Source organism: Aplidium turbinatum, chromosome 5 (assembly GCF_918807975.1).
Source record: "Aplidium turbinatum chromosome 5, kaAplTurb1.1, whole genome shotgun sequence".
NCBI classification, from domain to species: domain Eukaryota; kingdom Metazoa; phylum Chordata; class Ascidiacea; order Aplousobranchia; family Polyclinidae; genus Aplidium; species Aplidium turbinatum.
In genome coordinates, this window is record NC_137476.1 from 28,081,994 (window position 1) to 28,099,372 (window position 17,379).

The 17,379-nt window shown below is 38.8% G+C and overlaps 1 protein-coding gene across 1 annotated transcript; it reads right to left on the reverse strand.

Moving 5' to 3' along the window:
• Positions 1–6,395: 6,395 nt before the first annotated feature.
• Positions 6,396–16,269, reverse strand: LOC145770219 (phosphoglycerate mutase 2-like). The gene is made up of 4 exons (XM_082581812.1): positions 16,082–16,269; positions 13,427–13,659; positions 12,116–12,377; positions 6,396–10,877 (listed from the first exon to the last, which is right to left on the reverse strand). The coding sequence occupies exons 1-4, from the start codon at positions 16,179–16,181 to the stop codon at positions 10,711–10,713; spliced, it is 762 nt and encodes a 253-aa protein (XP_082437938.1). The 5' UTR covers positions 16,182–16,269; the 3' UTR covers positions 6,396–10,710.
• Between the last annotated feature and the right edge of the window lie 1,110 nt (positions 16,270–17,379).

A 17,379-nucleotide genomic window follows, 5' to 3' on the forward strand; every position in this document is an offset into this window, starting at 1 on the left:
CCACCGAACGAGGTTGTGTGGCTTCTTGCGTCACAATGCTCTGGACACAAGTTGAAAAACTTCTACACTAACGCTACTATTTTCTGTTGTGCAAAGTTTCACTAGGCTTTTTTCTTTAGGTTATTTTTGCGAGTCATATGAGCGAAAGTAAATTTTTCCTGGGCCTTTTCTTTCTTACTGTAATACCAAAACTAAACAAATTTCGCTGCATCTTGCTGTAATAGCCTACTCGTGTAATCTAATTTAGTAACCAACCTTGCCTTATCAATCTTACTGGAGATCAAAGCCAGACATTGTGACGTAAGACTTGAACTAAGTTGCGCGTGATTAGTGTAAAAGTACCGGTACTCCCATCGGTTCTTAGCGAATAATTCACCTTTGTTACGCTGATTCAATGTCACCAATCGTTGAAGCAACGTAAAAATCGAAAGTTTTCGTGCTTGAATGGAAACTAAGGGATACATTATTAACATTTTCTAGATGCGCGCTAGAATGCACGTGAAATTATATATCCGCAACAATTGTTCGTGCTATGCAATGACGATTTCTACCGCTATTTCTCGGCGGACAAATATGACCGATCTAGATGGTACTTCCCGCGGACATCACATGCTGTGACGGCGGACATGACCGCCGTGTCCGCCGTGAATTTCGAGGCCTGGCCACCCATATGCAATTCTTTATAATCACTGGGCAATGACTAAGTTTTGTTTTATTATGCTTACAAAGATCACCAAGGAAAAAGAAGCAAATTGACATCGTCCATGTTTGGAGATTAAATAAGCTTATCACAAAATTCAATTACGAAAGTACCGTAGGCTACGACAGCTTTGGTTACCATGCTGATTGGTGAAGATAGACGCATTGTAGGCCTATTCAACCCTCAACAAGAGGAACTTAATAATGATGGGGTCAAAGCTGCGAACCATAGTTCTGCAGTTTTCTTTATTTTGTCGATGGCAAAGTAAGTTGGCCTAGTAACGTAAGCAAAAAATTGTACACTTATCATATCGACCACAAAATTGTTTCAGACATTCAGATGTTGTTTTATATTTCCTAAGAGTAACCTGTCCTATCATTACCCAACGAAATTGACAGTAACACGATAATGTTCAATGGGATGGATGAGCTTGGCGACTTTCACAAAGTTTTGAAATGTTTGGCGACATCTTCATAAGATAGAGTCGAAAATCACCACGTTTATGAACTAGCAAACGATTTCTTTGCTTTGAAAGCATCAATGTCACGGCCGAAAACCCCTTTTCAACCATATGTGAAGTAGGAAATGACAAAATCCACATTCTAGCTTCCTTCCAGAGAAGCTCATATTTGCCAGCAACCTGACACCAAAACAAATCGTATCGATCATTTCTAAATTTCACTCTTGACTCATCATCTGTTTGCATAGCCTATCAATGAATTGCTCTTGAAGTTCCACTTCTATGTCTGTGGGTTCGGTAGAAAATGGTTGTAGGCCTACCACCCAGTTTGGAACACGGAGGTTGTTCTTCTGTAATAACATTCTCGCACAAATGGGGAAACTGAGGACTGAAAAAGACATTTCAACCCAAATTGGATGGTCTGAATGGCTAGCGTGGAAGCTACACCGTTATGGTTAGCGAATTGCAACTGCTCGACGTAGCCTACTAGTGAGTGCTCAGGCTTGTGCTGATAGCCGGGAAGAACGCCCCTTTCTTCACAACCCAAATTTTGTTTGAATAAAGATAGCTTTGCAGTGAATGAGGTAATCACGCTTTTGCACTTGACGAGAGTTATCATTTCTCCCTGAAGCTTTTTGTTTACTTCGTTTATGGCATTGAAAATGTCTGCCAAATATGCGATATCATTCTTTAAGGGTACCGTAGCCTATCACATTTTCAGCTAATATCGCGTCAGTGCTTGATGGGAATTCGATAACTGAAACAAAAAAGGCATAAAAGCGGCTCAAACAAGCACCTTTTGAAAGCCATCTTACCGCGGGTAGCCTATACAGTAATCAATAAAACACGTTCACATTGTTCATCATTTTGGCAACAAAGTGAACGAAATAATCTGCCGTTGAGAGCATGCGCATCTTGTTGACGCATTTTATCACAATATTCAGTGATTCGTGCAGTTCAGGACTGAGATTACGAGTAACCAAATGCTGATGGTGAATTGCACAATGTATTGCAATAAGTCCAGGAATTTCTCTTTTCATCAGTGCAATGAACCCTCGATGCTTTCCAACCAGGGGCGGATCTACCGGGTGGGTCTGATTGGTACAGGCCCACCCAGATTGACAGTGGGCCCACCCAAAATCAGATTCATGAAAAACAACATAGGGGAAGTGTGGGACCTATGGAACACCAGATTTGCTCCCAAACCAAAAGTGGATTTTAAAAAATATTTATATTTGGAAACACCGTTTTGACATGAAAGCAGAAATCAACTTCGAAAATTCTGGAAAAGGCTGTTTTGAAAGACGCAAACGTTTTTTATGTTTTTGAGCTTGAAAATGTACCTTTGAGGTCTAACTTTGTAAGAATTCTTCAGGAGTTTAGGGCAAGCAGGACTCTTAGCGCAGAATCTCCGATGAAACCATTTATTTAAACAGGATATAGCCTAAACAAGAATGCAGCACAGTGAAGTGCATCATTTCAAACTTACAACCAGTTATCTAAACATCATGGCTATGTGGGATCTATGGAACACTGTTTCACATAGGTGTTCCATAGGTAAGGGGCGCTATCATTATTCTGGCTGGATTTGTCATTTAAATGGTAAAAAAATAAGAAAGAGACACTGCGATTTTAAATAAGCTGTGCATGCAGTCGTTGCCGAAATGTTACTGTTCAATGTGAACCCTATTTCCCAAAATTTGTTAGTGGCAACACTGTTCAATATAATATATATAATGTTCGTTGCATAGTGTTTCTACTGAAAACTTCGGAAAAAGGAATTCACTTTGAAAGGTGATATCTTGGAAACGCCTTCACTTCAGTAAGAAAGTTTAAATTGGAGGGGTAGAGTTTTTAGGTTTTTAATATTTTTAGCAGCCTAACAACTTTACCACGTGACTTTATTTTGTGGGTTTCATTTTTTGTTATTTTTCTGTGTATTCGTTTTTTTCGATTGGTGTTGAATGTTTTCCGTGGTGCTTTGTTAAAAATCTAGATTTTGCTTGACAATGAGCAGTGCTTTTAGCTCTAATGCAATAGCGTTATCGGGTGTTCCATTGGTCCCATAGGGGTGGGACCAATGGAACATTTCGCAAAGTTTTTGTTTTTTCTCGTAACAAGCTAACCAATCAACATATTTTTATTTCACTTTATCATAAGTTAAAACCACCCAGCAGCATGATATAATCCAAAATTTAGGTTGTTTGAAGTTAAAATACAAAAGTTATGACCATTTCAAAAAAAGTGTTCTATAGGTCCCACACTTCCCCTACTGTATTAATGTTTAATACTAGAACAGCCAAGTGGCACTGAATTGTCTGTGGCATCACTATTTTACAGCATTTGTAAGAGCTTTTCGGTAACACTTAGTTTTTGTATCCTGGCCTGCGTGGCATTATTGGTGAAGGCCCATCAAGATATTTCTTAGGCCTACCCTTAAGCTTAAATTACGTTCTGAATCCGCCACTGTTTCCAACCATTGCCGGAGCACCATCAGTTGTGCAATGTGCATTGTAGAATATTTTTCAGTGGAATCCCCTTCTCTTTGTAAAAATTTTTCACTGCATTAAAGATGCTTGACGCCCGAATATCTGTAGGAAGACTTTAGCGCAAAAATCATTTCTTCTTGTTCTCATATTATGAACAAAACGCACATATCTAAGCAGCAGCGATACATTGTCAATTAAGGTGGATTCATCTAACTTATACTTGCAGTGAATGATTTACGCGTATTGGACTGTTATTGGTGGTTTGATAAATTCGCCCCCTTCGAGTGTTTTCGCCCCCGATCGCCCCTTTGGCGCTCGAAATCGCCCCCCTTCGCCAACTTTGAGTAACGCTGATGTGGAATAAGTGGACGAAACGATAGGGAATTTCAAGACTTAAAAGCCAAACTTTAAGACCACTTTCAAGCATGCTTTTAACATGGAGTGTCCTAGACACAATCGCTTGCTTTCGACTTTCGAGGGGTATCGAACTGACTTCTTTTTGAAAATCACGCAATAGTCTCACTTTTCAGCTGCGGGTAGCCTATGAAAGTTTCGCAATCCGATAATGGTCCGGTATAATCATGGCCGTGGGAGATGGTGGTGCAGGGGGGTGGTCGCTTTCCCGGTACAAAAAAAACATCGCAAACTTGGGTGAAAATGTCAAGTGATGTGGGCAAATTGCAGTGATGTACGCGCATACAAAAAATATTGACGCCGTCAGCGCAACCGCAAACGTTCGAAAAACTATACGCCGCATGCGTCAACGCAACTTGTAAAAAAAGTTGGCGGCGTCAGCGTTAGCGCATACTCTAGCGCAAACTCATTTTGTTTGCTAGGTGCCAAACATTCACACGGTATAAACCACTTGAAACAACACACTTTTCAAGCCACTTCGCGATTTCTCGTTACAAGAAATTATCTTTTTGGCCGAAACGCACATCTGGCATTGAAAATATAAGTTTTTGCCTTTCGAAGAAGAGAGCTTAAAATACTTTTCCATGATTGTAGGGCCATGGATTTGTATTATCATGCTCCATTTCACTTGGAGATTAGTATTACCGTAAGTTATTCCCTGAATACAATAGTGTAGTGTAAGAAACTGTACCATATGCCTATCAAGAAAATTCTAGTATTATACTAACTGTCGCTCCTAGTAATATACTAACTGTCGCTCCCTAAAAATCCATTATAAAAAACACTATTTTTAAAATGATTCCGTTTGAATAAGACTAATGTTGCTTGTAATGCCATAATTCTCTCAGTAAGCTCTATGCTTTTTTTTGATAAGATTTTTAAAAAGTGGGTTAATGGAAGACAAAACTGCCAGACACAAGCAAGTTTAGATTCTGAACTGCACAACTCTTTGTTATTAGCATTCAGGGATAGTTAGCATTACTAGTGTTATTAGCAGTAGGCTACTCAAAAGCCTCTCACAATTGGCCCCTGGATGCATGTTTTGCTAAACTGCACATCAAGTTACAAAACATATATAATTACATACTTACGCAACAGAATGTATAAATTGTCAAGTAAAAATTACCTTAGCTTGATAGCCTACTGTATGTAGGCCTACACATTACTACGCTACATAGCAATGACCGGCAAAGGCAAAGTAATGTACTACATATAACATACAGAGTACAACATCATGCAAGCAATCACGGTCGGAGACCAAATATTTGAGTTTGTTTAGATACATAGGCTGCACTGCTCATTGCCTGAGAAGTTTCTGATTTGCCCCAAAATGCAAGACTTAACTAATATAAATTAAAGTGCTCACAATTGCTTACAAACGCCTTCAACACTGCTTGACTAAAAAAACTTCACACTACGAAGCCAAGTCATTGTTTACATTTTACATGGAGCGACATTACCAACCTACCTACTTGCTTGCTTACATTACATTCCTGTTCTGACCCGTAATTTACTAAGTAATTTCGCAGTAGGCCTAAGTTGTTTTAACTAATTCTTTCTTTTTTTCTGCAAGACTTCAGTCTCCACGTGGGACTCTAGCGTCAAAGGCAGTAGTGCGATATACAAACAAACTCCAGCTGACTGAACAATAGATGACACTGTGACACAACACTAGAACAATGGGCAATTGCAAGACGTCAACATTTCGCAGTTTGACAAAAAAAATAAATTGCAAACAACAACTAAGACATTAAAAAGTATGCGTTGACGCTATGCGCTAAAAAACCGCGAAAACTTTACGGCGCATCCTCAAGCGCAAACTATCCAAAAAAATGTGGCCGCAAGCGTTAGCGCAAACAAAAAGTCTACGCCGCATGTATGCGGCGTAGAATTTGCGGCGCATACGTACATCTCTGGCAAATTGTAAAAACTCGTAAATTTTGTGTTTTTAAAAATAAGTTATATTTGCAAAGACAAAATTTGGACAGATTTTGTTCGTCTCTCAAAAATGTTGTATTTTGCTATGGCTATAGATATCAGATATAATTAAGTTATAAGATTAGCCGAAGAACAAAAAAACGTTAGTAGGCCTAATGCGTGCCTTTCCAGCAAGCTTAATGTTTCCATTCAGATATGGGAGGCCTAGTTCTAAAAATAACTAAAACTCAGCTAATGTGCAGTGATTAGAAATGTGGAGTGGCTTCCTTTCCTATTGAGCTTATCCAAAGTCTAAAGTTTGTCTTGCAAACCTTATTTTGTATTCTGATTCTCTGCTAGTCGTGAAATGGAAGAAGCAACTTGTACAATGTGACGTCACAAAACACAAAACGACTGGAACTGTATAAACTAAACTGTATAACTGTATAAACTAAACAATATATAACACCATGTAACAAAATTTGGCAAAATTTTTAGTTGCAGAAAACTTTTTATGTATTGTGTTCTGTTACTTCAAACTAATCATCAAAATACAAAAAAAAAATCTGAAGTGTCCTTACTTTTGATAAAATGTCACTTTTTCTGATTGTTAGTTTTACTCAAAGGTTTTCTGTATTAACCAGCATAGGTTTCTATTAAACGTGTAAGCATGCAAACACAAAGAAATAATATGGAAATATAAGCCATATATGCATCATGCAAAGATGAAAACACTTCAAAAGTGGTCACATTTGTGTGACTTGCGTTTGCACACTGAAAAATCTTCTCATATTGCGGACCATACACCCCCCCCCCTCTTTCATGTTGCAAATCCACCGCCCTATATATTTTCTTTCCATATAAGATTAAACCTTTCACCATCTTTTCCGCTTCCACCAATTACCTATACAAGGATCAACACAATCAAGATGGGAGTGCAGGAAATGCATTTTATGGACATGAAACAACACCATTTTTCATATTCTTTTATCACATTGTTTCCAAAAGTTGATAATTATTGCTTTGTTGAGCCTATTACAAAAATTCTGAATTTATGTCTGTATTAGGTATGTTGAATTCGTCATGAGAGACTTTTTCTATATCTTGAGACACTATACGTGTCTTAAGCAGCTTTTTTGCTCGAGTGTTTGAGAAGTGGCAACTCAGCCAGGGGCGCCGGAAGCGGGGGGGCAGGGGGGCGGATGCCCCCCTGCCCTCAATTTTTCTGCAGATGGAGGGGCAGGGGGGCAATGGTGCCCTTTTAAAGTCATGTAAGCAACTGCACACTTTGCAATATAACAATTTCTGCTATTCGCTTTTAGCCTAATAATAGCCTAATCTTTCATTTTTGCCTCAAAATAATATTTACGGCAGAAAATTTTGCAACACAGTACAGGCCTTAAAACTCGTTTTTTTTTCCGGAGCTCTTTCTCGGCGGCCAAATCTGCGTGCTTGGAGGCCAAAATAACGATAGCACAAGTAAATAGAATTAAACTTGCAACAATGCTAAAATGATCACTTAGCGTTGTTGAAGTCTGGGCGACGTCCTACAATAGAATGGTTGCACCACACAATAACTGCTTCATCGGGATTGTAATCCAGTAGCCTACTGCGGGACCATCTGACGACACTCGCACGAGTGTCTCCAATGTGGCTGATTTTAAAGAAGTTCGCCACTCCCCTAGAATTCTTTTTAGCAACGAAAAACAACGCTCGACATGATTGTGTTGACGATGACCGCAAGGTAATAAAATAAGTATTTCAATGATGTGAAGGACATTACTAAAAGAAGCATAATTTTTGCAAAATATGATCAAAAAATGTTTTCCCCTTGGATGTCAACCAACCTAGTTCTCCTTTTTAACAACGATTCAATGTCCGACAACATCGAATCGACATAAAAACGACAATATTGCCAGCCGATGTAAATTAGCACTTCGGATTAAGACTTTGTTAAAATAAACGTCGAGAATTACAAACAAGACTTACAGCGCTGGTGATCACAGATGGATATATTCCATCAATAACAAATATCCCCGCACAATGCAACAGTGGCGCGCTGACAATTATGCAACAGTGACGCGCAACAATTATGACGCGCTGACCTAATTTTGCGTCACTCTTTGATACTACATATTTTCGACAGTTAATCCACGATCATTCTATTGCGAAATTAAATAATTGGCTAGAAGAGACTGGCGGCCAAACTTGGCCGATTGAGGAGGTAACACCGGCGGTCATTCAAGCACTACTTAGCGGCCATGGCCGCAGGCTTCTTTAAGGCTTGACAGTAGGTTACATCATTATAACATAGCATGATGCCCTTCTTTGTATACTGGACACTTGTAGGCTATCATTACTCAATACATAGTGAGCTGATAGATTAGCATTATCTCTATATCTTGTCTTAAAACTTGACAAAAAATTTGCCTCTTAGTAAAAAAAAGTGCCATTTTTTCGAAATCTTGCCCCCCAGTCAAAAATCGTTCCGGCGCCCCTGAACTCAGCTGCTAGCTGCTATGTGAAACATGTGCAATAGAACATAACATGGAAGAATATGCAATGTCATGTCGGTTTACTGTTTTTCTAAACCGTGAACTGTCAACCATATAGCAACAACGGTCTTCTCTCTTCTGTATGGTTTCGGGGTTCTCTCCAAACTCTTGAAATTGCAAATACTGTAGTATCAAATGTCGTTTTCCTTAGTCAGTCATCTAAATTGGAGAGATATGTTCTGCAGATCACATAAGGTGCACAGCTTTTAACTTGGTCAATTCGGTCACTGATTTCCATACCAAAAAACATTTCATAAGTATAAAAGCTTTGTTTCTAGCTTTGTTTCATTGCACATTTCGCTTGATAGTCTGATATGGTTACATTGGTTACTGAACTGATATAGATAGACGTAGACCACAGACATAGCAAAAAGTTTCAAAACAATCAGTAGAAAGTTTGCATTCACGTGATGATCCGATTCCCAACTTATCTGCAATTTAGGCTAGAGCTTTTTACAGAACACAGTAAGAAACAATGAATGATTGAAACATTTTAAGTTCTATATTTTCTGATTACATTGATAGCAATTTGAAATTTCTGTACTTGCTCTATTCCGCAACTATGACCAAACAAAAATCATTGTTATGATACAAGCTACAGTTATGAAGCTAAAATGATAGCCACTATGACGTCATAGTTTACTGACCTTATAAGGAATTTAGAATAAGAGCTTGAGAAACAGGGTACTAGAAGTTCAAAAACCTTAAATAAATACTTTTTAAATGACACTTGTGGAAAAAAATTGCTAGAAGTGTGTTTTAATGAGCAATATCTTTCAAAAAATACTAAAAACTTGACACAACTAATTTTTTGTTACATGGTGTAATCATAGGCGTAGCCAGGGGGGGGGCGAACGGGGCCATGGCCCTCCCCAAATTTTCAAAGTTTTGGTTCCGAAGTTGAACCCTTTGTTGAAAATATAATATAATTTGTATAAATTTATATTGTTTTCCAAGACATCTGGCTATTAACACCCCCCAGGACTTGTTTTAAACACACAGAAAGACACCAATAAATTTTACAAATCGTAAATCGCGCGAAGTTTACGCGATTTACGCTTCTTTTAACTAATCTGTGGAAGCAATTTCAGAATCGCTTACTCTGTAGGGTTTTTGTGTAGCTGAGTTTTTTGTGTTCTTTAATTTTAGCCGCAGTTTTTGCCCGTTTGTGTGTAGATAAGAGCTACCTTTAATAAGTTAATAGCTGTTTATCTGCTAATAAGTTTCATACAAATATTACCCTGAAAGTGTTTCCAGAAAGCGCTATAATCCATTATTTAAGTGTAATTTTGCAAAAATTTTCCGGGGGAGCATGCCCCCGGACCCCCTAGAATACGCGTGCCTTCGGCACGCTCTAACCCCCACCAGCTTTATTTCTTCCCTTGCTTAACCCACCAGGATGCGCCACTGCACATCAGGTGGCGATGTCTTAAATCAAACATTTTGTCGTTCTCTTCAATTCATCAAATATTTGGCCCCCCCCAAAAATTTTTTCTGGCTACGCCACTGGGTGTAATATATTCAGTCAAAAGCTGTGAAATTCGAGTCACACTTGTGGAGGACATTACTGATGCATTGCACTACATTAGAAATGCATCGCAGAAATGTGACGTAAGGTAACGCCGTCAAGTTAAACTTTTAGTTAGCGGTGTTGGCTATTACGCAAAATTAAATAATTTTTTGTTTGTTGAAAATTGTCTTCAATTAATTGCAGAACGTTTTACCACAACGTCATTACAGATGGCTCATATATTGAAAGTCAAAAATACATGACTTGACTGTCAATTGCGCAATAGGCTTATCTGGAACATTAGTAGAGTAGCCTACCTATTCGAAAGCATTAAACGTCACAGGTAGGTTACGGAAGATGAGATATATAAATATTTTATTCATTCAAGTTTATACGCTACTCACTTTGCTTGCAGAGACAATACTTAAAACAAAACAAAAAAACAAGCTACAATGTCGGCAAAACGAAGAAAGTCGTTTTCGATACATCTCAACATTTGAAAACGCAATCACTTACGAAAAATCTTGACTGTCAATTGTGCAGTAGGCTTATCTAGAACAACACCTTTTTCAAAGCATTAAACGTCACAGATGCGGAAGATATGTCGTTTGCAGTGTACGGTACGCAATATATTAAAATAAATAAATACAAAAAGACTTAAAACTTCAATTTGACTTTCCCTGGTTGGCTACAGCCTCCATGGCTTTTTTCACCGCTTCTTGGTCTCCGAGAAATTTCATTGATACAACAGGCTTCATGTTTTCATCTAGGTCGTAGTAAAATGGAATTCCGGTTGGCAAGTTCAACTCCATTATGTCCTGATTTGATATGTCTACAAAACAGGATTGTTTAAAGTTTGTGTATGTAGGAGTTTGACAGATTTAAAATCTGAAATTTTGCTTAAATATAAATTCTATGAAAACTTCATGTGTAAAGTTGTTTGTATTTGATTGAAAGAAGTATTTAGGCTAATAAATTTCGGCGCAACGGTGAATGAGTAACCTATAACATCTAGAATTCAAAAAGTAATGTTGTTCGAATGTTTGTGTCCAGTGGCGTACGCAGGATTTTCTCAAGGGGGGAGGGGGGCATTGAGAGTAGCGTAGCCAGGAATTTTGAAAGGGGGGGTTTTGACGACCGGCGAGCGAAGCCCGACGGCGTTTTCGCTTAAGACGACACCCAGCGGCGGGGGGTCTGAGGGGCCTCCCCCAGAAAATTTTGAAAAATTACTTTGAATTTGGTGCATTCTGAGAGCATTTTCAACAAAAATGTGGGTATGAATATTCCTGTAAAATGGTGCTGTCAGGTGGCATAGCTAAAGGATAAGATCATGTTTTCTTCGGCATTTTTCCGAAATAAAGCTAAGTCTCTATGTTTTCTTGTTGTTAATTCCTGGCTGAGATGTTTGAACGTTTGGTATTGGCAAAACTCGCTCTTTTAATGCAGTTTTGTTTAAAATTAGGCTAGTTTTTTTAGACTGAAAGCATCATTCCCAAGCATAAAGAGACTGAAAGCATCATTCTCAATATCGTGACGTCACACGCGTGCCAAAGTGGGGTTGTAACCACCCCCCCCCCCCCTTGGCTACGCCACTGGCCATTGATATCCCAGATGTCTTCATGATATCCCAGTATGGTTTTAGTTTAGACTATATTCATTTCTCTCTCACTAATCACTGTAATAGGCTTACAGAACACTATGCTACATTGGCATACCTGGGATGGGGTAGGTGGAGTGGGCCATGCATTTCGTATTGGCTTAGTCAATAAAACAACATTGTTACAGTAATTGCTTTGATAGAGCAATGCAAAACAAATTAAATGCCTTAATCTACTAAAACATTTTTAAGGGGGGGGGCATGGCCCAATGCCCCCCCCCCTCTGCGTACGCCACTGTTCGTGTCTCTGTCTTCAGAGACACGGGACTCGATATCTTTTAACAACAAAATAAGGATTTTTTCTAATGGTTACGGTGTTCTTGTTTTTTTGTTTGTTGAAAGATATTGATTAAATATTTTTTAGAGATTACAGGTTTCTTACAAAGCATCAAAATAGAACAAAGTGATGTTACCGTCCAAGTACTTGACAATCCCACGTAGGCTGTTTCCGTGGGCTGCTATGATGATCTTCTTTCCTGCTTTGATATTGGGAACAATTTCATCATTCCAGTAAGGAAGGGTACGCTTAATGGTCATCTCTAGGCTTTCACACTTCGGCATATCTGCTGGCGCAACATCACTGTATATTTCATCGTGAACGATGACCTCATAATAGGGGTGGTTGCTCTCTATTTCTGGAGGAGGGACATCAAAACTCCTCCTCCAGGTGTGCACCTAAACAATGTTGCAGTAACATCTACAACGTTTCAATTTAACAATCACCTCGTGACGAATAATATATGACGTATACGTGACGTATAACGTAACGTATTAAAAAAAATGTTTCTTGGCTAGTATCCTATTCAATCCTCTTCATCTTGGTGGCTATCCCTCGTCTTCGAGGGTGAGCCATTCAATCCTCTTCATCTTATTCCACCGTCAGTTCTAACGTTGAAGCGGCAGGAGAGGAAGAAGAAATAAATTCATGCGTTTCAGTAAAAGTTTAGCGCGAACACTGAAAATTAGGCATTGTATATATAAATAATTCAATAATTATGATATTTTTATTTCACCAAATAATTTTTCGATTTGTATGAGAGTGACAGTTGTGAAATAATAGAGATCATCTAAGATTTTGCAAAATTCGGCATTTCTCAAGTATTAGTAAAATTAGAGGACTTCACAGTTCAAATAAAACATAGCCTAAGTTGAATTAAAAAAAGGATTCCAGCCAAATTGACTACTCAATGAATGTTGATCATTAAAGCAAATGATCTTTATGCCACATATCACAAAAAATCGTCACAAATTTGCTGCGAGGCGCACTAGCCATGTGATGGCAGCTACGTCACCAACTGGTGAAAGCATCTGCTCAAGAATTAAAAGCAGGGCTGTGGAGTAGGGCAAAAAATATGTGACTTCGACTCCTCGGTTTATAACTTGCCAATTCCGGTTAAAACCGGCCAACTCCAGTTCCACAAGCGCAAAATCTTTCCGACTCCACGGCCCTGATTAAAACGTGTTAGTTAGACAACCGCCTAAACTTGATAAATGAGTTTTGCAAAGTCCTTGATGCCGTGGCTAAAAGTAAACAACGGAGAAGGTTCACTTGCTTCTATGCTTCATCAAACAGAAAACAAAATAATAAAAATGACGTATTGTCAAGTTTTAAATTTTGTGCCAATATTTAGGATCACAGATTTGCTATCAAAAATAACAACTTGGTACCAAGTTGCTCATTGCAATTTATGGAACAGGTCTCCAATGTAACCTATTTGCATTACTTGAGCGTTCCCGAACTTCTTTGCAGTTTCCACTTTGTTTAGTCCAGTTAGACCGCCGTAATGGCGTTCATTCAACCTCCAAGTCTTCTTGACAGGAATGTTCGTTTGATGCAAGGCTTTCAACATAATATCCAATGTCTCGTTTGCCCTTTTCAACACCGAGGTATAAGCAAGCTCAAAGCTGTACCCTTCCTTCTTCAGTGCTGCCGCAGCTGTCTCAGCTTCATCAACTCCTATAAAAAATACATAGAACGTTCAAAGTAGGCAGATATTTCCAGCTGAAGTCGCCTACGCCCTTTGCTCTATGTTCTAATGTCGTTCATAAATTTAGTTGTTTGCGTGATGCAAGCCTGACATACATCGGTATGTCAACAAGACATTTATCGACTAGAGCTGGGGAACACCTCAATTTGAATTCTGTACAGAAAAGCGCAATTAAAGATCACATTTTCTCATGTACAGAATGTCAAAACAACGTTTCTATCAAGCAGTTTGAGATCATGTCCAGAGGCAGGTCTGAGTATCAAACTAAGACCTTGGAAGCCTTGTACATAAAACGTCACAATCCACTTTTGAACAGACAATTGTATGCTTGCGGCTCGTCTTTCTTGCTCTCTGTATTTTAAAATTAGTTTTTTCGCACCTTGCCTTTCTACCATATCATGTGATCTGTTTAACACCTTTTGATGCAGATACCTTTGATTCTCGTGGAGCCTATCGTTGAGTTTGAGCTAGTCAGAAGTACTGTGCAGTTTTTGTATTTTCCTGTTTATAGATTTAGTTAACCATTGTATTTTATTCAGATGTAGTTAAGTTGTATGTATTATTCCTGAAGAGGACATGTTGTGATGTCGAAAACGTTCGATATTTAATTGTTGCGTAGTTTTGTGTTTTTTGTAAATATAATAATCTTTAATATGTTAAACTTGATAACGTCGCTCGACTTCGTATGCCTATGGTTCAACAAGACAAACTCTCTACCGAAGCTGTATCCTACAAAAAACGCGATAAAATGCCAATGTTTTTGCAACAACAAGTAAGCTGTAATGTTTCAGTAATATTACGTATTGCAAAAATTCAAATAAAAGCATATTTTTTCGACCAAAGTTAAATTTTAAACATCTGGAATTATTCCTTTTGGCAAAATTCGAGAAAAGAAACATAGGTCTAAACAAAAAGTTCAATTCGTATCATGGGATCGTTTTGTCACTTAAAAAAAGATAAACTCGTACCTGCGATCAAGTATGACACTGCGTAAATAACTGTCTGGTTCTAGTACATTCGTTGACGAGTCATTCAATGTATGCGCACGATTTCGGCATTGAGAGAAAATACAAGCATGTGTATTGTGTAATGTGCAATTGTGCATAGCAGTTTGCAAATCGGCAATAAAACATTCACATGCGTATTGCGTACGCAAATATAGCCAAACTAAGCATTGGCTTTAGAATAACGATTCACATCAAAATTAGGTCCACATGCATTTGTTTAGCGTGGGATGACGTTCTATCAAAGAAATTTTAGGAAGTTGTTGCTATGACTAGGTATTTGGTGACCGGGGCCTTGTTATGCAGCACTGGAAGTGACTGAAGCGTTCCATTTCAGTGCTTTCACTACCACAACACTAACACCGTCTAACACTTGACTCAGCTTTTTTTTCAGTCCTTTCGTTGGTAGGTCTCCTCAGGGGCTCCGGACACTTTCTGAGAGTGGGGGGTAATTTAAGCAAGGGCGGGAACGATGCTTTGATATCGACAGGGGGCTTATTGAATTATCGCATCACATATACTTCTGGGAGGTCGCCACCCAGACCCTCCTTCGCATTACTGAAAGTTTCAGTTTCTTATAGGCTACAGCGTCTTAGGCGGCATTTTTAGCGCCGAAAACGCAAAATTCTTGCCTTTCAGCACGAGTTAAAATCGAAAACTTATTTCAACGAATCTAAAATTGCGAGCAGAAGCTCTTTTAACATTTGCCACATTTTCTGACGTTTTTAGACAACTTTGACTGGAAGAGGGGACGTACGCAAAAATTCCTCTCTGTATTCTTCCTTGGCTCAAGTCCTCCAAATGTTGCACTTCAGACGCTAAATGGTTAGATTTAAAAGATCAAAAAGCTTTCTATAACTTAATTTACAATTGCATGAATACAACACGATAACCTGTGCCATAATATCCGCAGTGAAAGAAAAAGTTTCCGCATCTAGGCCTAGGGCTCTAGGCCCATGTATGTTTTTGTTCAACTCCAGGATGAAAGAATCAATTTCATCTTTAATTTGCAATCCACCCAAGTACAATGCAATAAGTCTTAGTGAAAGACGGTAAAAAATATATTACGATTGTAGAGCCAAAAAAATTGGCTTGTGCGGCATTGGTAGACCTAATTGAAAAAGCATCGCTGTCGGGTACTTTTGGCGGGCCTGAAATGTGTCCTAAAGTTTCGGAGATATGCTGAGTGATGCCAAACTTTTGAGTAGGCTAGTCATAAAATTTTCGGATGTTGTTGATGTTAACCCACCAACAACGCGACAAAATCTGACTAACCTACCACGACATGAGCAATCATAGAAATTTACATTCAATACAGATGCACTAATGTCATTTCATCATCTGGAAATGACGTAAAAGCGTAAGCCTAACCTGCTGATTACCTTACCTTTGCTGCTTAAATTGGAATTATACCAGCCACAAAACTTGTTTTCTCTGTTCCATTCACTTTCACCATGACGAATCATCATAACCCTGTAGGTCGGCATTCTGAACTGTGAACCAGGCCACTCTAACACATAAATAATAGTCCAGTAACAACGTCAATTCTGTAAGCTGAAAGCAATGCATCGCGCTTTTAACACAATCATCGTAAATTTTCCATGTAAACTTTCCAAGCATATGTTAAGCTGTCAACGATCAAAAAACTTCCTACTGCATGACGGCTTCCTAAAGCTGTATGTTGTTGATTGTAGCAAACGTATGCAAAGTGTTTAATCTGAGCAATATGAAAATCAATGGCAACGTTCTACAACGTAGCAGCGGTTGCAAAACAAACAAAGTCTGCCGCTGACAGTAAATTGCTGCAACACGGAAATAGCTACGGTATATTAGGCTTCAGTCTACACTTTTACTTGACCAAAATTAATCTGGTTGCAGAACTAACTGTTGTACGTATTCTCAACATTCTACCAGCCACATCTGCATTCGATGACACTGTGGTTTGGTTTCAAGTGCTACAGCTCAAATGATCTAACAGTAACGTAATATGTGATTTCAACGTCTTTCAATGTTGTTAAACTCAACGCTGTATCACAAATTATGTTAGCTCCAGAGCAGCGGTTCTTAACCTTTTGCTTTGTCGGCACCACCTTGAAATTACCAACTAGTTCTCGCACCCCCTCCTAGGATTGGCTGAAAAGTAATAGTCACCTACAGTTCGAAATTTTTGTTGAAACCTGGTAAAACAACTTTGCTTCTTACATTACATTATAACAAACCTCGATAATTCAGTATCCCCACATCGCCTAGGCACAGGTCTCGCACCCCTGGTTAAGAACCCCTGCTCTAGAGGTTGTAAGCATGAAGCTAAGCTTGCTGAAGCTGTGAAACTACTTCATTCAGCTAGTTAGCCAGACAGCCACAGTCCGCTGTCGCTATCACGTAGGCATTCCCAGTGTAACCTTCGGAGATGAGGTCAAATTTCTTTTTTCCTGTGACGACATAGCCAAGCGCGAGTAGGCTAATCTAGACATCGCGCAGACAGTCAGTGACTTTTATGGTAATATGACGTCAAATTTTGGAAGTTTCTAGATGATTGAACCTCCACAAATTAAAACCAAAACAAGACTAGGGCTGCATGACACGATTTCTTTGGTTAAATTCGAGAAAACTCTTCTCAAAAAAAAAAAACTTCGAACAAAATCAAGGCAAATTTTGTGTCAAAACGAAATTTCACTTCGTCTT

Bases quoted from the DNA above. Each gene is read 5' to 3' on its own strand.
- LOC145770219 (XM_082581812.1), bottom strand. From the start codon at position 16,181: ATGCCGACCTACAGGGTTATGATGATTCGTCATGGTGAAAGTGAATGG. The intron at 12,378-13,426 runs GTAATGCAAATA...AACATTGTTTAG, and splicing joins AGAAGTTCGGGAACGCTCAA to GTGCACACCTGGAGGAGGAG. The intron at 10,878-12,115 runs GTAACATCACTT...CCTGTTTTGTAG, and splicing joins GATTGTCAAGTACTTGGACG to ACATATCAAATCAGGACATA.